The 22,246-nt window shown below is 43.1% G+C and overlaps 2 protein-coding genes across 10 annotated transcripts in view; both read right to left on the bottom strand.

Annotated features, from left to right (window-relative positions):
* dnmt3ba (DNA (cytosine-5-)-methyltransferase 3 beta, duplicate a) overlaps window positions 1-1,893 on the bottom strand; it is a 29,290-nt gene extending 27,397 nt beyond the window's left edge. For 2 of the 7 annotated variants that reach the window (XM_072715673.1, XM_072715674.1), the window contains exon 1: window positions 291-375. In XM_072715673.1, coding sequence (XP_072571774.1) covers window positions 291-333 — 43 coding nt within the window. In that variant the 5' untranslated portion in view covers window positions 334-375. The other 5 variants (XM_023796645.2, XM_023796643.2, XM_023796642.2 and 2 more) reach the window with 5 other exon arrangements.
* Window positions 1,894-7,164: 5,271 nt separating this feature from the next.
* LOC111835891 (DNA (cytosine-5)-methyltransferase 3B-like) overlaps window positions 7,165-22,246 on the bottom strand; it is a 45,525-nt gene continuing 30,443 nt past the window's right edge. For all 3 annotated transcript variants that reach the window (XM_023796648.2, XM_023796649.2, XM_023796650.2), the window contains 9 exons: window positions 20,120-20,303; window positions 19,798-19,882; window positions 19,397-19,542; window positions 14,301-14,391; window positions 13,642-13,790; window positions 9,652-9,737; window positions 9,444-9,513; window positions 9,244-9,362; window positions 7,165-8,950 (listed from right to left, as the gene is read on the bottom strand). In XM_023796648.2, the coding sequence (XP_023652416.1) occupies window positions 8,809-8,950; window positions 9,244-9,362; window positions 9,444-9,513; window positions 9,652-9,737; window positions 13,642-13,790; window positions 14,301-14,391; window positions 19,397-19,542; window positions 19,798-19,882; window positions 20,120-20,303 (1,072 nt within the window). In that variant the 3' untranslated portion in view covers window positions 7,165-8,808. The remainder of the gene's footprint in view (window positions 8,951-9,243; window positions 9,363-9,443; window positions 9,514-9,651; window positions 9,738-13,641; window positions 13,791-14,300; window positions 14,392-19,396; window positions 19,543-19,797; window positions 19,883-20,119; window positions 20,304-22,246) is intronic.

Below are 22,246 nucleotides of genomic sequence, written 5' to 3'. Positions count from 1 at the left end.
CAAACTTCTACGTGTATGATGAGATGGATGTAGTTTGCAACATTTCGTGATAAAATCTTCTACTGACACGCTACATTTGTAAGTCCACAATGCATTAGCTATACATGAATACTTTCCATAGAGCCAGTCACATTTGTTTTACATATCATTAAACAACCAGTGGTAAATACTACTAAATATAATCAAATCAACACCAAAGACAAAAATCTAATTTTAGATATTCAAATGACCATGGGACATATAGGTTATTTTTTCGTTTTCATACAAAATAAAATTGCTCTTTGTTTCACCTCCTGAGTCTTTGTGTTTCTGTACACCGTCTAACCATACCATTCGATTACATAGATTCCTGACCCTACAACCCAGAAATCGGAATTTGATAATCAAACTGACCTAACCCAAGAATGCAAGTTAAATCGAGTGGTGTAATTGGTACACGTTACCTTTAAAACATTAATTAATTAAAACCACGTACATACGCTGTCCTTGCTCCGGGTATGTGCAGCGCGCCGGTCCTTTAAGTAATGGCCTGCTTCTACGCATCGCTACACCCACGTGACAACCACGAGTCCCTTCGCTGTCTTTATAGCTACCCAATACTACATTGAAATGTACTACTAATGTAAATGATTAGTTTACTTTATTGCAGCACACAGCCCTGGCAGTTTTCCCAAGCATGTATAGAATTATAAAATACAGTATAGAAATACAAAAATGTTAACTATATTATTAATCCAGTCCAAATACTAATAAGAAGCCTCTTTTGTATGAGATACAACGAGATAGCTGTAAATTACTAATCGATACCGATCCTTTTCGAAATTCAAACAAACTGAAAAAAAAATTAAATACCAACGTAGTCTTACTTTATCTGATGAAATCTGGCGACCTGTATTTTATAACTGTGTTCCTGTTGTACTTCTCCGGAAATAAATGAACATTACAAGACGTTTGCTAATTGTTCCGGTGACATATCGGTGTATTGGTATTACCACAATCGAAGCACACTTATGCAATATTAATAATTTTTTACATAGGCCTATCACACGCAATGGTTTTCTCTTAAATTAGGATTTCGCAATGGAAATCTGAACATGATAAAAAAAAACATATAGCCTACACATTGTTACGGGAGGCTAAATTAAGGCCCATTTTATTGTTCAAATTTACTTTTTCAATATTTATTTTTAGAGGTCCATTAGTGTTACAAAGGGCTTTTCTCATAGCTAACATTTTTTCGCCTCGTGATCTTTAAGTTTCTGTGAAATAGTTTAACTTGAAGCTGAATATGATATAACGTGCACGGTATTACATGGTAGAATCAAGAATGGTTTTCGTAGGTACATCCTTTAATAAACACATTCTTCCTTCGGGTTTAATCTAAACCATCCTAACATACAAAATTAATCAAACAGAATATGTTCCAATGCATAATGAATTTATATTGATTCCATAAATAAATCAATAAAACAAATCGGACAAGAATCTGTTCTTGGGTGTACGCAAAATGGCAGACACCATTGGCATTACTTCGCGGTTTCTCAGTTGCACAAAATGGCGGGTATAACGTTGCTTCCTCTGGCATATTATATATTTTATTGCTGAATTTATGCTTCGTTTTCTTTTAAAAATTGGGTTATCTTCATAGATTTACATGTTTGGGTGTTCCTAAGAATTTTTTTTTTTTAATGCCGGATATTGGTTAACTTTAATGGTTCAGATGACCGTATCCCGATTGTTTTATATTTACATTTACTTTTTTGCAGACGTTTTTAAGCGACGGGCTACATATGAACTATATATACCGGAAGAGCAGACAGTATGTGGCGACTGAGATATTCAGTAGCGTGGCCTATTGTCAAGGAGGGATTCATTTGCCGCTTATGGCGTATCAACAGATAAACGATTCTACCTCGGGTCCTCGAGGCGGACCACGTGCCTGGTTTTTGATATTCGTGAATTCTTAATTAATAGGCTTGCATGACGTAAACTAAATTGATATCAGTATTTAAAAATGTACATGAGAAACTTTGTATACATTTAATCCCGTTAATTTCTTAATTTTTTAGTTAACAAATACCGCCCCCTTTATTTGGTCGTTTGTGAAACAGAGCGGAATGTCTGCTTATTTTATTTATAGGAATCTGTCAACGGACAAGTAAGTATTTGTCAATTTAAAGCTGGTTAATAAGGCTGAATTAGAGGGACCGTAATGACTTAAATTGATGCATATGTCCTAAGTAATCTAATTTAATGTTCGATACATTTAAGTATATTCCTGTTGTTAATTTACGGGGAAAGCAAACTATTTGCCATTTAATATTTGACCCTTGTACAATGTTAATGTTTCATATTGTTTATTTCATGAAATATTATTTAAATATGACACACTGCCCTGAAAGGGGCAACATTTATCTAGGCTAATAAACGGTGGTGGTCAGGGGCCTGTCTAGCTATCAGGAGCTAAGTCAGGTTTCCTTACATTTTCATATACATTTACTGCATTTGGCACATGCCCTTAGCTAGAGCCACTTTCAGAAGTGCTTTGAAGTCATCATCATGAATACATTCTGATACTGGTTCAATAGCACCTGGGTTAAGAATACCATCAGTCCAAAAACTCTGTTGGCAAGTAATAGTTTTTTTTAATTTATTTTTATTTAGTTATTATTATTTTTGTATAAGAATGTAACACTGGAAGTGCTAATCCAAGTACTTCTGAAAGATGGTGCATGTCTTCCTTGTGCCTTGAGAGATGGGACCAGTCGAGCAGTACTGGAGGATCAGAGAGAGCATGGTGCAATGCGAGGTGTGATAAGTGTTTTTTGGTACCTGGAGCTTCACTTTTTTTTTCTTTTTTTTTCTTTTTTGACGGAATATTGGCATCGGGGATAAAATACTCGGGGCTAGGCTTAAAATACTCCAGACTATAGACCCGAGTGATCAGACCTAACAACACCCATGGTGATAGTCAGTTTAAATTGTTACACTTAACTAATTGTTAACTTGTACAAATACAATCCTTGAAAACTTGTTGAAAAGGTAAAAAAAAATAGCATAGTTGTTAAGGAAAAAGGCTTAATGTTGCTGGTTGAAAATATAGTAAAGGCATTTTTGAAGGAACCTGTACAAGGAGAGTTACCTGAGTTCCCACAGTAAAGTATGCTTATCAAGAATCCATCCACTCTGCAATGGCATTTTCCTAAAATGCAGCCAACAGTATTAAGGATTAATAAAATTAACAGAATCAGTTATTCAAATTTAGATTATCTTAAGGCATCCAAGCTAGCTTGTTTGTCAGAGTGTCAGAGTAGTGCAGAGTCAACAACCTGCTCCTCAACACCACAAAAACAAAAGAGCTGGCTATTGATTTCAGGAAAAATAAAACTGACATTCAGCCACTCACCATCGCCGGGGCATTTGTGGAGAGGGTCCCGGTGTTCAGGTTCCTGGGTATGGAGTTGGAGGATGACCTGACCTGGACTGCTAACACTAAGGAGCTGCTGAAAAAGGCGCAGCAGAGACTGTATTTTCTGAGAATCCTCAGAAAGAACCATCTCCCCAAAAATCTGCTCCTTGCCTTTTACCACTGTTCCATGGAGGGCATACTTACATACGGACTCTGCGTGTGGTACAGCAGCTGCACTTCCTCAGATGTGAAAGCTCTCCACAGGGCCATCAGGGCAGCAGAGAAAACAATTGGCTGCCCTCTCCCCACCATGGAACAAATCTACACCTCCCGATGCCGAAAAAAAGCTATGGACATTTTACATGATTCATCACATCCTGGTCACTGTCTCTTTCATCTTTTGCCATCAGGCAAGAGATACAAAACAATGAAAATCAGGATAAATCGCCTAAAAACAGTTTTTATCAGAAAGCAATCATGGCCTTATACTCAAAATAAGTGCAATTTGTATATCCAGTGCAATTTCATCCATCCATCCATCCATCCCTTGTCCAACCTGCTTATCCTACTGGGCTGTGGGGGGTCTGGAGCCTATCCTGGAAGCAATGGGCATGAGGCAGGGAACAACCCTGGATGGGGGGCTAGTCCATTGCAGCCACAGGGCACACTCACACACCATTCACTCACACATGCATGTCTAAGGGCAATTTAGCAACTCCAATCAGCCTCAGCATGTCTTTGGACTGTGGGGGGAAACTGGAGTACTTGGAGGAAACCCCACGACGACACGGGGAGAACATGCAAACTCCGCACACATGTGACCCCAGTGGAGACTCGAACCCAGGTCCCAGAGGTGTGAGACAACAGTGCTAACCACTGCACCACCATGCCGCCCCCTCCAGTGCAATTTGTATATTTTAAATATATTCTTTTATTACTCTTATGCCTCACATTGAGTCGACTGCATTTTCTCAATTTCGTTGTCAAGTGACAATGACAATAAAGATTATCTTATCTTGTTTGATTTCAGGTGAAGAAAACTTGTTGTGGTGCTCCAGATTGGTAGGATATACTGGTAGGATATACTATTGGTAGGAAGGCAAAGATGCAATAAAAAAAAATGAAAATGTGGTGATATGTTTAAGGATCTGAGTCAATTATTAATAAGTTAAAAGAATATATTATGTGAAAGTCACCTGAGAATCTAGGGTGAAAGTTGTGAAGTCTTAATATGTAATATAGTGTCCTTGGATCCACAACTGCAGAAAGAGCCCTTAAAATGACAGTGTCTTGGCCTTTATGTGCCTTAAAGTGATTCGTGTGATTCATCTTTTCATCAGTACCCAGTAGTCATTTTCACGAATGACTATACACGTGGAAAATCAATCATATTTTTATTGTCTTTATTGAAAGCAGGTTTCTTCTATTTTTTTCTTAAAAACATTCTAGCAATTTAAGCATTTTAGCATTTAATGCATTCAATTTCCAAAAGGGCTTCAAATCAAATGCATTCAAAGAATATCTCCAAAAAGTAGCTTCAAAAATAAGATGAACTCTTTATGTATTGTTCAAGACATAACTAACATCTAAGTTATGCCCCTACATGCTCCCATCAAGTTCAAGTTCTTACTTACTGGTCCGTCAATAGACAGGCACCCATCTCCATCAAAAGGCTCCTTCAGACATCCCACTTTGCCCCCTTTGGTTAGCAAACCAATGCTGTTTGGAGCTCCCTCCACTATGTGAGAAGTGTCACTCCAGACTATTCTTTTGTGTGGCTCCCTGGTTGTGGAATGAGCTTCCAAACTAGACTAAAGACTAAAAGGTACATTCACCTACAGCTGGGGTACAATTGGCAAACGCTTGAGGGTTCAGTCCCAGTGACAGGCAATGGTACGAACTGGCATTCTGTTATCTGACAGTGTATACAACACCAGTCAAAGGTTTTTACACACCACAGGTTTTTGCCACTTTTCCATTTATTTCATAAATGTCACATTTTTTATTCTTGTTAAGCATTTGAAAGTTCAGTGAACAACTGTAAATTAAAATATAAGTCAAATAAAACAAGTCTCCTTTATAACATGGAAAGAGTATGTAACAGAACATAGATGTCTGACATCTTATGAACTGGTTGTGTGGTGATGGCATAGTCAAATTTTAGGGTGTCTTTTAACTTTAAATGCACTAGTTAACTGTTCCATCCCATGAAAGAATTCCTCGATTTTTCTTTGCTGTTGTCACTGCTAGAAGAGGTTACTTTGATGAATGAAAGATACGACATTTTCTTGCTAATAAAGGTACTCATGTGGTGAACATCGTTTAAATGCCACGGCCTACCTGAGCATTGTTTCTGACCATGTCCATCCCTTTATGACCACCATGTACCCATCCTCTGATGGCTACTTCCAGCAGAATAATGCACCATGTCACAAAGCTCGAATCATTTCAAACTGGTTTCTTGAACATGACAATGAGTTCACTGTACTAAAATGGCCCCCACAGTCACCAGATCTCAACCCAATAGAGCATCTTTGGGATGTGGTGGAACGGGAGCTTCGTGCCCTGGATGTGCATCCCACAAATCTCCATCAACTGCAAGATGCTATCCTATCAATATGGGCCAACATTTCTAAAGAATGCTTTCAGCACCTTGTTGAATCAATGCCATGTAGAATTAAGGCAGTTCTGAAGGCGAAAGGGGGTCAAACACCGTATTAGTATGGTGTTCCTAATAATCCTTTAGGTGAGTGTATATATATATATATAATAGAATTCTTTCTTTAAAACTAATAAAACCACACTGAAAATGAATTAAACCTAAATTGGACTTCAAATAAAAATAATATAAAATTAAAAACTAAATAGAAAAAAATAAATAAATATTGGACTGGAGGCTCTACTGTTTTGGAAGGTGTCAAGATAATAATATCCTTACTACTGGCCATAGTAGGGGCATGGACACATGGATCGATGATGTAGGCAGCCCAGCACTTTACAGGGCTCCCCTAATGTATAAAACTGTACCTTAAATTGGGTGGAGGTGCCCAAAGTGACATTTTGTTAGGGGGCCCAGAATTTCTAACTACACCCTGACACGGTACATAAACAATTCCATTATACAGAGAAATAATGAAGCATTATCCTTAAAGGAGAGCATCATACAGTGTCAGATGGAGGCACCCTATCCACAAGCTTCAGGACAAAGGCTAACGGGGACCTGTCAGACCACATTGCTTTATTCCACTGCTCAGAAATGCAGGCTCAGTGCTCATATACCCAGGTTGGACACTGTCCTTGATTATCGGTGGTTTCAGAGTGAGTCATACCATAAAAATCAGCTCTGTACCGTTCATGGTACAGCTATCATTTGAGTCAGTGTACATTCAGGTTTGTGGTAATAGCCGATGATGCTTTTGACTTTGTAGTGGCTCATGGTTGATTAGAATAACATTCATTCTATCCTAAATGTGTAGCACCTGCCCTTTATGTAAAAATAAAAAGAAATACTTTGTGGCAGCCTTGCAAGAAGCAACCCAAGAAGATACAGCATGTCAGCTGGGCTGTTTGGCGCAGCTCCTGTCCAGAGACCAGCTGTGAGTACATGTTTAAAGGCCTCAGACACCAGTGACTCTAATGCTTCAGGAGGCAGAATGAGTGTGTGTTTAAAGGCAGCAAACACCAGCTACGGAAGATCAGGCAGGACATACCTGCCAGATTAATACTACAAAATAAAATTCAATGACTGCTTGAAAATAAATCCAGTATTCGTTTAATACAAAAGGTACATTACGGAAGCTACAATAAGGAATGAACACATTGGTATATAAAACAAGAAATACAGAGACAGCAGAATTTGTCTGGCAATGCGCTATAAACTGACATGATTTAACTATGTTATAAAGGAAAGCTTTTTATACAGAGATGGTAACAATATGCCATAAATGTGAGGAAAATTATAAATGCAGTTGTTTTTAAAATTACAGTCGAAATACACCAAAATTGTTTTAGTAGCATGCAACAAATGTTATCAAATTACAGCAGTAAAAACCAAAAAAAATGTCCATTATTTACGTGTTGTCTATTGCAGGATAAGAGTTTGACTTAAAAGCAGTCAGAACACCATTTAAAGAATACTGCCACAACATAATGATTGAAACGTGTATTTATATATAGGAATATAAAGACGTTTTAAGAGTGTTAAAATTTGACACTTCAAAAACAGTTTAAAAACATACAGTACTTCGATCTTGTTCACAATAGAAAATTGCCGAGGTATTTTGCCCAGATGGAAACATGGTTAGTACAGTAAACAGTATCTCTGGATTAAAATCAGAACGCTTCATTCAAAGACTTTAGCAGATGAAAGACGTAGCTTTCACATGTACGAAGCGCAGTACCAGTTCTTCAGTTAGAAATCCTCCTACTTAGAGTGCAAGATTGTCGGCATGGACAAGAAAATCACAGGCAGTGTGGACTAAAGTGTTGTGTAAGATGCTACTATGGTAGAGGGAGTGCCCACATATTTGGGGAACACCTTCTGAGGCAATTCCAAATAACAAATCAAGCTGTTTTTAGCTTGTATAAGAAAAAACTTTTGACAGCTTAGCTCCTATTTCTTCATACCTCCATAAGACTCTTTCTGTTTCACTGGATGTCTTCATCAAGTTTCACAAAAGGATGCATTAAAATAATATGTTTAGATCTGGATAAACTTTAGGAACCATCAATTTAAATAACATTTTTATAACTTTCTTGTTTACCTGATTGTTTTACAGTACGTAGAAAGAAAATAAATTCACATTTTAAAATAAATCTATTATTTTGAACGTAACTTTTTAAGTGCTAGTATAAATGGAAAATCGTTTCCCAAAATGAACTTTGTGGGAATTCTTTAATTCAAGTTCTGGAAGCAAACTACTAAAGTGAACAGGATTTAAAGATGGACTAAATAATTTTTAAAACATGTTATCCATTAACAACCCTCAGTGATTTGTATGTCAGGGGTTAATGGGACAGAAATATCACAGTTAAAAAAAAAAATCAAAAAGTGCTGTGTATAACTGGAGTTCTTGTGAGGTATAACCAACCAGAAAAGCTTATATAGTTGCCATGGAATCATTGAATGCGGCCTCTCCCCCAATCGCCTGGACATCCCAGGTGAGGCTCACACTGTGACAGGATCCCTGATTCTTGCATCGTTACTGTAAAAGCTACCAGGTTGAGCTACAGGAGGGGCAGACATTCCCCAGCCAGCGAGCTCAGAGAGCTGCAGGAGCAGGCCACTCCCAAGCTCACTGCTCCACATCATGTTAAAGCACCATAGAGCCACCCCTATCCCTCCCAAATGGTGAGGGAGGCCGGTTTCTCACTCAGAGAGGGGGTGGTCAGCAGTGAGACTACTCGCAGGCGAAATAGTCCTTAAGTGGGGCAAACAGGTGCCGGATCACCGGGACGCTCCAGGACCGGCCCAGCAGCCTCTGCCGGGCCCCGCGGCCCATGTTGGACACGTCGGTGTAGTGCACAGGGAAGCCGAAGATCCTGCGGGAAAAGCCAGAAAAATAACCAGCCAATCATGATAATTAAAAACCTAACCAATCAATAATCAATCATCTGTCTAACCATAACGAAACTCCGAAGGGGCTCTCCATGATTTGACAAAAGTTCCTGACTTAAGTGTGAGTACAAAAGCATGAATCCTGGAAATGAACTCGTTGCTTACTAATACAACTTGTGTATCCCCCCAGGTATAGCCCAAATCCCAGACTCCCCCATAGAGCTCCCCAGGTCCTCAGATGGCTTCCCTGGGGGGTCGGGGGTGCTGGGAAGCTCACCTTTCCATCTCAGTGCACCACAGGATGTCCTCCTTTCCATTCATGATGACGGGGAAGTGCTGGTCTTTGCCCTGCTTGATGGAGTTGGAGCGGGTGGTGATGGTGCGCACCTTCCCAAACTGGGGACATCCAAAAGCCGACATGCATGTTAGCGCTTCCCTGATCACGCAGTCAGAAAGACATGCAGTGCCCACACTCACCTTGGCTACACGCCCATGTTCCAGGCAGTCCTGCAGCTGGAGCTTATCCATCCCTGAGGCACACAGGGGCCTGATGGGGACACAGAGCATATGACCTCAAGGGAATGTGATGTGGGGATGGAGGAACTACTGCGGGGCCTATGCCTCCATCAGTACGTGAGAACAGAGGAGGTGCGGGGATCACCCTGATGCATTATGAGAGATGCACCTGTTCATCCCTGGCAGGTTCCCCCAGAAGTAGCGTGCGCGGTGTGCAGCTGACACCTCGATGGCGTCGATCATCACCGGGTTACACTGTGGCATTCAGACAGCAAGCACCAGTAAGTAGGGGGTCGAGGGGACAACAGAACCAGAACATCAAACTACAAAACAACAAATGCGAGATGAGAAGCAGGCTGATGTGTACGTTGTGACATGTAGGGCTGCAACAACTAATTGATTTAATCGATTAAAATCGATTATTAAAATAGTTGCCAACTAATTTAATAATCGATTAGTTGGGTCTACGTTATTATACACATAAGTACAGTGGCTACCTCTTAATATGGGAGCAGTAAGCTAACAAAAGCTGCGGTGGCAGTAAAGTACCATTAAGCTGGAAGCCGACCGCCATAAAAGAAAGAGGTGACGAGAACCAATGGCGTGCCTTGAGTAGCTTACGTGATGAATTCTGGGAGAATTGAAAAAAACGTTAAAAAAATGGCGGAGGCGGAAATTGACGATAATTAGCTGAAATTAGGTTGGAGAGACACTGATGTATTATATGACGTTATGGAGTTTTTGGATTATTTTATGCAATTATTCAGATTACTTAACGCAAATCCTTCATTCAGTGGTATAGTGGAGGGTATATGCACATAAACGCCATTTACGCACTTTTAAACAGTGTTTACTCACCTTTTTTGAGATCATTAATGTTAAGGATATAAATAGATACCTACCGTTTTTACTGCTGTACATAGAGTTTACCCACCTTAAATTTCTTGTTACCACTACACCACTGCTTCATTACTTCATGATAGAAATTTAAAGAAATATCAAATGTTGTAGTAAGACCAGTTTTTGAAGGTCTCGATCTTATCTTTGAATCAGCCGTATTTGTACTCGTTCTTGTCATGGACTCGGGATTTTATTTTGAGACCATAACTCTGAGAATATTCTTATTAATGAGCCGTTTACTGTCGGATTGGATAACTAATAACTTCAAGTGCAACCAATGGCGTTACTGCCGGTGTTCTGCTGAAAAATACTACCTATCGAGATGTGCTATCGAGCCTTTCTGCGCATGTGCAGTTCCACCGTTTTGGGATTAGGGTTAGGTTTTAGGGGTTAGGGTTAGGCTTAAGGTAAGGGTTTTAGGAGTTTTGGGGGGTTAGGGTTAGGGTAAGAGTTAGGGTTAGGGCTATCTATTAGTACTACGGTAGCATTTTTCGACAAGGCAGCATATATCGACAGAACACCGGTGTTATTTCGTAAAATACTACCTATCGAGACGTGCTATCAAGCCTTTCTGCGCATGTGCAATTCCAACGTTTTGGGATTAGGGTTAGGTTTTAGGGGTTAGGGTTAAGGTAAGGGTTTTAGGGGGGTTTGGGGGGTTAGGGTTAGGGCTATCGATTAGCACTACGGTAGCATTTTTCGACAAGGCAGCATATATCGACAGAACACCGGCTGCGTTACCCATCCCGTCCCTTCACACACGCACGTTTGTTTAAATGAACTCAGGGGAAGTCGTGGTTGTCAAAACAATCAGCTATTATGTGGCTACAAATGTGGCTACATATACCACAACGTGTTTACCCAACCATTCTATTAGGGGGGCGCCCCAAGTTAATTTTATTTTCTATATAGCGCCAGATCACAACAGAAGTCATTTAAGGCTACCTTTCCTTTAGAACAGGTTTATATCTTGTCCTTTTATTAAACAAACTAAATAGCTTTATGTTATTTTTCTTATTTACAGTTGATCACTCTAGTATGCTGAAACAATCGGACACGTTTTAAAACTAAATTTGCCGCCTGCCGTTCACAGGTTTTTTGTCACCAATTGTCTTATTTGCGTTGCTCAGTCACTAAAGTCTATGGCGTTTCACAAAAGTGCAAGCTATTTTTAGCGTAAAATGCGGAAAAGGCTTTTTCTCCACAATAAATGTTTACTTTGTCCGTAATAAATGCAGACTGCTCTCTCCCCCCGTCACATATGTGTATCAACATTAAATAACATTAGACAATTATTTAATAATATTCTTAGTAGCAGCAGCGGTAGTCTGTGCTTTTTACTGAATACATTATCTAAAGCAGCATGCTGGTTGCACTTCATAAAACAAGATTTTGTGTATTTCATTACATTGATTCAGCTGCTACAAAATGTATTTTTTTTTATACTCTTAATATAGCATACATTTGTTTTTTATGTGAGTTGCTGGAAACAACCTTTGTACAAAGACAGACTGGGTTATTAAAAATTGCTGGAAATCGAATCGGTCCCCCCTTCCCCCCCGATTAATCGATCAATCGAAAAAGTATTAAAAGTATTCTAAAAGTATTAGAAAAAGATTAATCGATTATCAAAATAATCATTAGTTGCAGCCCTAGTGACATGTCAGTGTTGGTGCATGATTTAACATGTGAGAGTGGTGTGTGTGTTTTAACATGTGTGAGGGCACCCTGTGGTGGTGTGCATGTTTTAACATGTTTGAAGGCAGTATCAGTGTGCATGATTTAACACACTTGAGGCTGTCGTGCAGGTTTTAACATGTGTGAGGGTAGTGTGTGTGTTTTAACATGTGCAGGGGTAGCATACATGTTTTAACATGTGCAAGGGTGGTGTTTGTGTTTTAACATGTGAGGCCAGTGTCGATGTGCATGTTTTAACATACATGAAGGCGGCGTGTGTATTTTAACACATGCAAGGGTGTTGTGCATATTTTAACGTGTGAGGGTGCGTGCTTCTTAGTGTGCAAGCAGTATGCGTGTTGTAACATGTGAGAGCAGTGTGTGTGTTTTAATATGTGAGGCCGGTATATATTTTAAAAAGTGTGAAGTCAGCTTGCATGTTTTGTCATGTTTTAACATGTCTGTTTTAACATGCATGAGGCCAGTGTCGGTGTGCCTGTCTCCACATGTGTGAGGGCGGCATGTGTGTTTTAGCAAGCAAGGGTGGCCATGCATGTTTTAATATGTGTGAGGGCAGCATGTTTGTTTTAACATGCATGAGGTCAGTGTATGTTTTAACATGCATGAGGTCAGTGTCAAGATGCATATTTTAAAACATGTTGGGCTGACATGCGTGCTTTAACATATGTGAGGGTGTCATGCATCTTTCAGCATGTATTAGTCCAGTGTGCATGTTTTGACATGTGAGGGTGGCGTAAATGTTAACAAATGTAAACAAATGTTAAGGTGGCATGCATTTTTTAACATGTATGAGGGTGATATACATGTTTTAATATGTGAGGGTGGCATGTTTTAACACACGTGAGGCTAATGTTGGTATGCATGTTTTAACGTGTGAGAATGGCTTACGTGTTTTAACATGTGTGAGGCTAGTGCTAGCATGCAAGTTTTAACATGCATGAGGGTGACATGCATGTTTTATCATATGTAAGGACCACATGCATGTTTTAATGTGTGAGGCTGGTATATGTTTTAAAACATGTATGGTCAGAATGCATGTTTTAACATGCACATTTTATTGTGCATGAGGCCAGTGTCAGTGTACATGTTTCAACATGTGTACAGGCAGCATGTATGTTTTAACACACTTGAGGCCAGTGTACATGTTGTATCATGTGTGAGGGCGACATGCATGTTTTATATGTAACATGTATGATGACACTTTGTGTGTTTTATGAAGTATCAGGCTTGGGCGCATGTTTTAACAAAATTATTTTTTTATTAAGGAAAAAATGACTATTGTCTATATTGTTTTTGATTGACAGTACCTGGATCATTTTGATGACATGTTTCACCATACAGGTGAATAGAAACAGGAGAAACTCAGATCTGTGCATGAAGATCCTGAGTCTCTAATGCTGCCATTTCAAATCTAAGATGTCAGGTACTTGAATTTCCAAATTTTTCTAATTCAGCTGAAGCTTCCTCAGCCTGTCCAGAGCATGTGTTTGTATGCATATGTGTACGTGTGTGTGCATGCACATGTGTGCTGTGCCCCCAGGTCACTTTATGCACCCCTAACCTCCAGAAAACGTGAGATGTCCCTCTTGTCGTTGACGCCCATGGCTACCACATTCTCAAAGAGCCAGAAGAAGGGCCGGTCCTGCCCAGGTTTGGGCCTGGCCACGCTCAGTAGCCGGTAGAACTCAAAAAAGAGGCGCCCCGTGCCCTCTGGGCCCAGAAAAGTAGAGACTGGATTAGCAAGAGCTAGGAACCTTACCCGGCGAAGACAGCGCAGAAGGGGTTGTGGAGGCTGGCCTTAAGTACCTTCATATCAGCATGTCCTGCCTAGGGCAGGTTCTCAACCATAAAACCAAGAAAAACTCTACTCACAGTATTATCATAAAGCAGAAATAAATAAAGGACTGTGCATAATAATAATGCAAAGCAGGGATTTATAGATGTATAATAGAGTGTTTTTAAGGCGGTAGGGTGGCTTAGTGGCTTACACTATAGCCTCATACCTTTATAGCTGGGGGTTCAAATGTGTGCTGTTAAGTGAATTTCTGAATTACCCATCCAGGGTGTTCCCTGATATTATCAGGTGTTGGGACCCTGCATGGAATATAGCTTGTTTTTTCTTAAAAGTTATTCAACACAGGGGGTCAGCAGGAGGGGTCAGTAGTCTATGGATCCATGTGATTCTGGCTGCATAAGTGATGGACGGATGGATGCCCTCACCATAGAGGCCCTTCCGCGCCGGGTTGACGATGGAGAGGTCGTTACATGGGCTCCCACCAATCACCAAGTCAAATGGCCCCCATTCGGCAATCTGCATGACAGAACAACCCCACACAGTGTCAGCCTATGTGTACTGCATGCAGTGGGCTCACTGAGCAGGCTACAGCTGTCTGGAGCAGGACACCAGAAAGTGCACACACAGGTATTCATAAACAGACAAACATAGCAAGACAGAGACATAGGTACTCTTAGGGCCAGGACCTGTTCTGATGGCTGTTCTGGTCTCTTTTTAGAGGAACATGATGTTATTGCCGAGTCCAAGTCAAGTCTCAAGTCAAAACATTGCAAGTCCGAGTCAAGTGTCAAGTCATGTGCCCTCATCATTTTTGGTGTCGAGTCACAAGTCATCAAATTTGTGACTCAAGTACGAGTCGTATTGTGAGTCAGGTAACTCAAATCCAAATCTATGTCAGTTTCTTTTACCTTTACTGATTAAAACTTGCTGCTGCAAAAATCAACCACAGTATGATGTAGTCCTTCATAAGCAGAGTTAGGTTGAAAAGTGAGTCTCCACTCTCTCATGGTTTTCCTCGCACAGTTAATATATCTGTATATATGTGGGAGCGATGCCTCTTTCCAACAAATTATCTCAGGAGACCTTGCATTCAGCCCCACCTTGCTTGTCTGCTCCCTGCGTTTCCCTTGGGCGTGGCTGCACCTGAAGCTTGTTAGTCTTACCTCATTTTCTTGCCCTCTTGTTAACCAGCCACAGCTGCCTTGTGTTTACTGCCTGTTAATCATGTATAGTAGCCTCTCTTAGTCATTGTTTCCTGTTGACCTGTGTGATCCTGTCTTTCCCCTGCAATAAACATCCCCATGAGGGGTTTATCTTATACAGCCTGCATTCAGGTCGTCTTTCTCTCACTCCGTATGTGAGAGCCTAAGTGAGATGCCCCACCTGAGGAGGAGAGTTGATCTCCATTCTTGCCCTGTCTGCTGCCTCTCCACTGCCTTCTGCCATGCAGCCTGTGGTTACTCGCCGACGTGATTTTGGAACCCTGCTCAGGGGAAGCTGCTGCTATTCCAGTCCAGGGCAAGCCACCACTGCCACTGCAGTAGCTGAGCTCGGCCTGGGAGAAACTGCTTCGACTTTTCGCGCCACCTCAAAGCGAGGGAGATGAAAGCGGAAAAAGGGGGTGCGATCTGTCCTGGGTCCCACCTCGCCTGAACCAGAATGGTAAGATCACCGCCATGCCCTCTGTTCCTGTCTTGGTTTAATTGCGTCTCCAGAGCCCGTCCTCTCTCTCTCCGTGTCTGGGCCAGAGGAGGCCGCGGGCTTTGCTGCACTCGAAGAGGCCGCCACTACTCCACAATCGCCCGACCTGGAAAATGCAGCTGCTGCTCCGCTAATGCCAGACCCGGAAAAGGCCACAAAACCACTGGCGTCCAGCCCAGAAAAGCCTGCTGCTCTGCTGGTGTCCGGCCCAGAATAGGCTGCTGCTTTTCAAGCGCCTGATCCAGGTGGGGTCTCTGCTGCTCCACGCTCGCCCGGCGTAGAAAATGTTGCTGTTCCACGCTCACCCAGCCCAGAAAAGGCCACTGCTTCGCATGCGCCCAGCTCAGGTGAGATCTCCCTTCTGTGCTATGCTTGCTGCCCGGGGTTCCTGCTATACCTTACTTGCTGCCTGGGGTCCTTACTGTGCCTTGCTCGCTGCCCACCGTGCTCTGCTCGGTGCCAGAGGGTCCTGCCGTGCTGCACCTGCCACCAGAGGGTCCTGCTGTACTCTGTTTGCCTTGTTGACTCCCCCCTGCCTTGTCCGAACTGCGGTCATCGTCCAGACAGCTCCCATCTGCCTGCCTGCGGCCCTTAGCCAGATGGCTCCTGCCCAGCCTACGGCTGTTGCCCGTATGGCTCCGGCCTGCCTTGTCCTACCTGCAGCTATCACGCAGACAGCTTCTGCCCAACCTGTTCCTGCCTGCTTGCCCGCAGCCACCCAGCCGGGTCCTGCCTGCTTGCCTGGGGCCTTTTGGCCAGATGGCTTATGCCTGCTTGCCTGCAGCCTTCGCCTTGTCGACTCCTGCCTGTGCACATACCTGCTCACCTGCGGTCACCGCCTGCTTGCTCGCAGCCGCTATTTCTGCCTGCTCACCTGCTGGGTCTCCGCTCCTCCCTTTGTCTCCAGTGACTGCTTCCAGGGCCCTCCAGGAGGAGGCCATGGGGACGGGTGTGTGGCAGGGTCAAAAGAGGAGAAGCCTGCTCCATTGCATGGTTACTCATTGGCATCCACCGCACGGTAGCCAGATTCCATCCCAGAGCTGTCTGCAAGGGAGGTCCAATGACTGCCATCAACCCTGCTCCTGATCCATCAGCTGCCCAGAGGAGTCAGGTCCGGAAGACATACCCCTGGAGGACTTGGAATGGGACCCACTAGGTCTCACCCTGAGTTCCACCAGTGGGTCCCTACTCAGGGCACTGGCCCCAGGTCTAGGAGGGGTCATCTGCATCAGAGGGCTGCATCTAGCTTCCTGCCTTAGTTCCTGTCCCAATCCCACAGATCAGCTGAGGGACGTGTGCAGTGGGACTGACAACCAGCATCCTGGGCCCATGCAGATCCCCCAGAGTGGCCTTATTCCTTCTCCTGCCACAGGCTTTGCCCTTCTCTCCAGCCTGGTCTTAGCTCTTCCCCAGTCTTCACCCTGTCCTGATGTCTTGTCCTAGTTTATTTCCCCTGTGATCTGCACTGGTGTATCTGTCCCTATCCAGGTGGTTCCTCCATTTGTGAGACGTGTCCCAGTCTCTGTCCTGTTTGTCCATTCTGGTCTCCCTACAGTCCCTCACCCTGCTTCTGTCTGTCCCCTGGTACAAGTAATGCCCTGTCTAGTCCCCTATGATGTCTGCCATCTTCATGATAGTCTGCCTAGTCCTGTCTCTGATTCTGTTTTATCTCCCTAGGTCTCCAGTCCTGAGTCCGAGCATCTAGCATATACTCAGTGAGTATCTGTTGCTGTAGTGGATCGGGTCCTCCCAATGGTGTCTGATGTCACTCCTTTCAAGGAGTGTATTATGACACTCAGGCTAAGGCACTCCTTGGGTGTCTTGTCTGTTGCCTCATTGTTTCCTCCAACCGTGGTGAGTGATGTCTTGTTGAGGGAGACATTTTACTTGCAACTACGCTCAGTGGTTGATGGGTGCCCACAAGCTGACACTCCTCTGGTCATGGGTGACTTCAATGTGACCACTGACACTGACAGGGCTTGTCATGAGGATCGTGTCGGTCCCCATTGGTCTGGAGAGCGGGGTGAGAGTGGCTCCATGTTCCTTGACTTTGCGAAAGGTCAGGGGCTGCAGGGTGCTGCATCCTGGTTCCAACGCCCTGAACTGCATCGTTGGATTTGGTACTCCAGTACTGGTGGTGTGGTGAAGAAGATCAATCACATCCTCATATGCAGATGCTGGAACCTTCTACAGAACGGCAGGGTCTACAGAAGTGCCCAGTCTGTGAATTCTGACCACAGTCTGTACCAGGAACTGAGGAGAACGCCTGTGAGGGCTGAGGGGAGATAAGGAGGAATTTTTTACACGAATGTAACGCATCGTCTGTGGTCTAATGACCTATGTCCTGCTTCCAGAGGAATCTGAATCTGTTCCTCGGAGACTTGCAGTCAGGGGAGGTAATGGAACAGATGACGGATGACACTGCAGTTGTTACCTGTTGGGCCAGCTCCTTTGAGCAGTTGTTTAAAGCTGATCCTCCGACTAGGAAGTTGGACATCTCTGAGTCCACAGTTTTCGAGGCTGATCTTATAATCAAATGTGAACCACCCAATCTCACTGAGATTGCACAGGTGGTGAATCAGCTGGGGGTAGGGAAGGCCACAGGGATCTATGGTATCCGGGGTCAACTTCTCCAGGCTGGTGGTAAGGTTGTCCTCCTAGCATTGCAGGCAATCTTTGCTTCCATTTGGGAGTCAGGCATCATCACAACTGACTGGAAAATGGGACTTGTAATCCCAATCTGGAAATGGAAGAGTGATCGCCTGGATTGCGGCAACTACAGGGGGATAACACTGCTTTCAGTGCCAGGCAAAATACTTGCTAGGGTGATCCTTAACAACAGGGGTGGCCAATCTTATCCGCAAAGGGCCGGTGTGTATGCAGGTTTTTGGGATAACCTGTAGGTCAGCTGTTCAAACCCAGTTGTGAGGACTCTTCAGCCAATCAGTCCTCTAATCAGTAATGTAATTAGGGAGTTGCATTGAAAACCCGCATACACACCGGCCCTTTGCGGATAAGATTGGCCACCCCTGCTTAACAGGATGCGTGATCACTTACTCGCCTATCAGCAACTGGAGCGGTCTGGTTTTATGCGAAAGAAGTCTACCACAGATCACATCTTGGCACTGGGAGTTCTCATCGAGCGCGAGAGCAAGTATTGGCAGAGGTTCTTTGCAGCCTTTTTTGATTTTCTTAAAACAATTGATTGAGTTGATGGAGTTGCCCAGTGGGACATCCTGAGACTTCGCGGGATCCCCCCGAAGTTGCTGGACGTCATGGCCGGCCTATACGTTGGTACTGTGAGTGCTGGACAGAGTGAGGAGAGAATCTCCCTGTTCTTCCCAGTTGATTCTGGGGTTCCGCGGGGGTGTGTTATTGCTCATACTCTGTTCAATGTTTGTATGGACTGCAGGTGTTGAGCAGTGTGAGGTCCAGCAATTGTGGGGCATCTGTTGGTGAAGACAGATTTATCTTGACTTTGCCGATGATGCTGTCATCTTAGCGGAGTCAATGGAGGCTCTGATTGGGGCTCTTGAGAGACTGAGTGAGGAATTTGAGTGTCCTGGATAAAGTCATTTAATGACTTCTTAGGCACAGCCATCAGTAGTGTGTCTGTATGTGAGGAGAATGTCAACTTTGTTGAGAGATTCACTTTATATTTGGCCATTTCTGGGGTGTGGGACTAGACAATGTGTCTGCCTGAGGGGTCACCAGCCGGGATCCTAATGAGTTTCGTCATGTGGTGGGTGCGGCAACACACTATCAGACATACCCATACACTGATACTGACATGTCCACACACTGATACAGACATACTTACATCCTTCCTGGTGATGTTCCTCACATCGTGCACATATTGGATCTTCCCTTCATGTCGGACAGCCCCCACGGAAATGGAGTCCTCACAGATCTCTGAGGCGATGTACTGGTCCATCTTGAAGCCCAAGTCCTTCAGCACCAGATACCCTGCCACATCACACCTGGACTCACACCCAACCCTGCACCTGGTCTACCCCCACAATGAGCAAAATTTATTACGATTCACTTGCATGTTCACTTGCCCCTCCCTTACATTAGCTGCACTAAAAATAAATATTATTTAGGAAAACCAAACCCTAACACAGTACAGAGAGTTACCCTGACCACCAGAGCGCATGTACAGGGTACACACTGTAAATAAGGTCAAATGCATACACTGTATGTGACACATAAGCTGCTCACCAGTGGCGATACCATCAAACAAGGACAGAACACGGATGGGCCTCCTCTTCTCAGCCGGGACCGCCGGGTAGGTCATGGGGGCCTCCTGCAGGGTCAACCCACCCATCAGTAAACTGTACATGGACACATCTCTCCACATCAGTAAACCATACAGTGACACACGCGCACATGCACACACACACTCACCAGCTTCCTATTCGCCTGTAAATAATTAACTCCCCATATAAGGAAATCCTCAGTGTTTCTATGGCAACACACACATTCAGCATGTCCCTGTGAGGTCGGGGGTGATTTACTGGGCAGCCTGGGGGCTGAAACTCACAAACTCCTGTCCGTAGTCACTGGCGAAGAAGTCCTGAAGCCGGGTGCTCCAGTCAGGCCGGCAGTGGAGCACGCCAATGGCCTGCACAGGCTGGCACACGTAACAGTGCCAGGGATCGAGGGCACGGGCCTGATCCGACGTCCCAGCGCCCACCAGGATATCCAGGCAGTCGACGCAGAAACACCTGCGGGGGAGTACAGTGGCTGGGGTCAAGAAGGGAACAGAGGATGGGAGCCACTGCTGCAGGCCGGCAGGTAATCGGGCACAAAAGGACTCCAACCCCTGAGCAGGCCGGTGCCCTCCTGCGGCAGCCCTGTCACAAGCCCTTCCCAAAAATGTAAGCTGCAAGTTCAATGCATGAGGGAAATCGCTCTCTGCGGCCGTCATGTCACTGCATTTTAAAATGCATGTTTATTTTTTTTTCACTACGCCATCTTACTGTATTATACTTCTCACATAATTTGTGTATTTATGTTTGATATTTTGTTAGCCACTTTGTAAACTTCATTTTAAAAAGTATTATACAGTATAATCTGCTGTTATCAGAACCTCAAAAATGCTGTGCTGCGTGTGCCCATAAACCACAGAAGCCAAAACACACACACATGATGGGGAACAAGCGATATGTTGGTGAACGCCGTTCAGCATGAAGATACCAAAAAATGATAAACTTTTGTTATCAACAATTTTAAGCAGATGAAGTAAAAAATAGGACAGCAATCATTCAACATTTCAATACCATAAAGACAGGTTGGTAAACTAGCAATAAGTTGTCGCCTAAATTATCAATTTACTTTAGCGTTAAATGTCTCAGTGCTCTTGCTGACATTATATTAGTGATGTCCTATTTTCAAAAGATTCTGAACAGAAGCAAAGGTTAGGGTCAGGACGCACTGATTGTTTCGTCATTGATGCCGTAACATTTCGTGCACTGATTGTTTGGTCATTGATGCCGTAACATTTTGGAAGACAATAAACGTCTAGCAGTATGCCTACACAAAATTCACGGCTTGATACAGAACTCAGTTCTGGATGCAAGGGTCCTGCATACGACAAGCAGGTACTGAAAATGGATGGATGGGTTTATTGCAATTTCGGTACAGCAGGCAAAACAGAATTTGTTTTGAAATTATTTGTTTTAATTAAAACTGCAAACAAACACAATTATGAAAAGTTGTAAACTAAAGCCAATGCATCTGTCTGAATAATGAAACCCGAGATGTTTATTTGCACATGCAATGTAAAATAAATTTAAAAATAAAAAATAGAACATCATAACAATCATAATTATAATGGTTATTTTTTTCCCCCAGTATTTACTTCCTACCAAAAGCACAGGGAGACTGCAGAGGCTGTTTCTGCCTTGCTCTGGTTGTACACACACTTGGATGATGTCATTTCCAGTGAGTTAGCATGTTGGAAATGTTTCCGGCAACATTTTCCAGTTTGGTATAACAGAGCCGACCGACCAAGGGTGTTGGTTTGTAAGTACAAACTTGACTTGCTTGACTAAGTCTCTGACTTGGTTTGCTTAATTCTAAGAACTATGACTTGACTCGAACCTTGATAGTTAGGACTTGTGATGTACTTGTGACTTGGGTATACACTACCAGTCAAAAGTTTTAGCACTTCACAGGTTTTTACCACTTTTCCATTTATTTCATAAACTGGCGATTTTTTATTCTTGTTACACACTGGGAAGTTGAGTGAACAACTATAAATGAAAATATTAGTCAAATAAAGGAAGTTTCCATTATAACATGGAAAGAGTATGCCTGACATCATAGTAACTGGTTGTGTGGTAATGGCATAGTGAAATTCTAGTTTGTACTTTAAATGCACTAGTTAACTGTTTCATCCTATGAAACAGAGCAGTATTTAATGTCCCTTGTATTATGAAAGCCTTAAATTCTCTCTGCTGAATCAAAGATATGATACATTTGCTAATAAAGGTACTCAAATAGTAAATATACTGTACAGTTATTTGTTAGTAAAAAATATTGAGTATAGTTTTAGTAAATGTTATGTGAATGACATGCAAATATATAAAACCTTAGTGTGTGCAAATACTTTTGACTGGTAGTGTATGCGACATAGCCCCATATCTGCAGTAGGAGCTCCATCACT

This window comes from Paramormyrops kingsleyae, chromosome 8, assembly GCF_048594095.1.
Source record: "Paramormyrops kingsleyae isolate MSU_618 chromosome 8, PKINGS_0.4, whole genome shotgun sequence".
NCBI lineage: Eukaryota > Metazoa > Chordata > Actinopteri > Osteoglossiformes > Mormyridae > Paramormyrops > Paramormyrops kingsleyae.
Note: the sequence above shows the minus strand (reverse complement) of the source record. Positions and strands in the feature narration are given on the sequence as shown.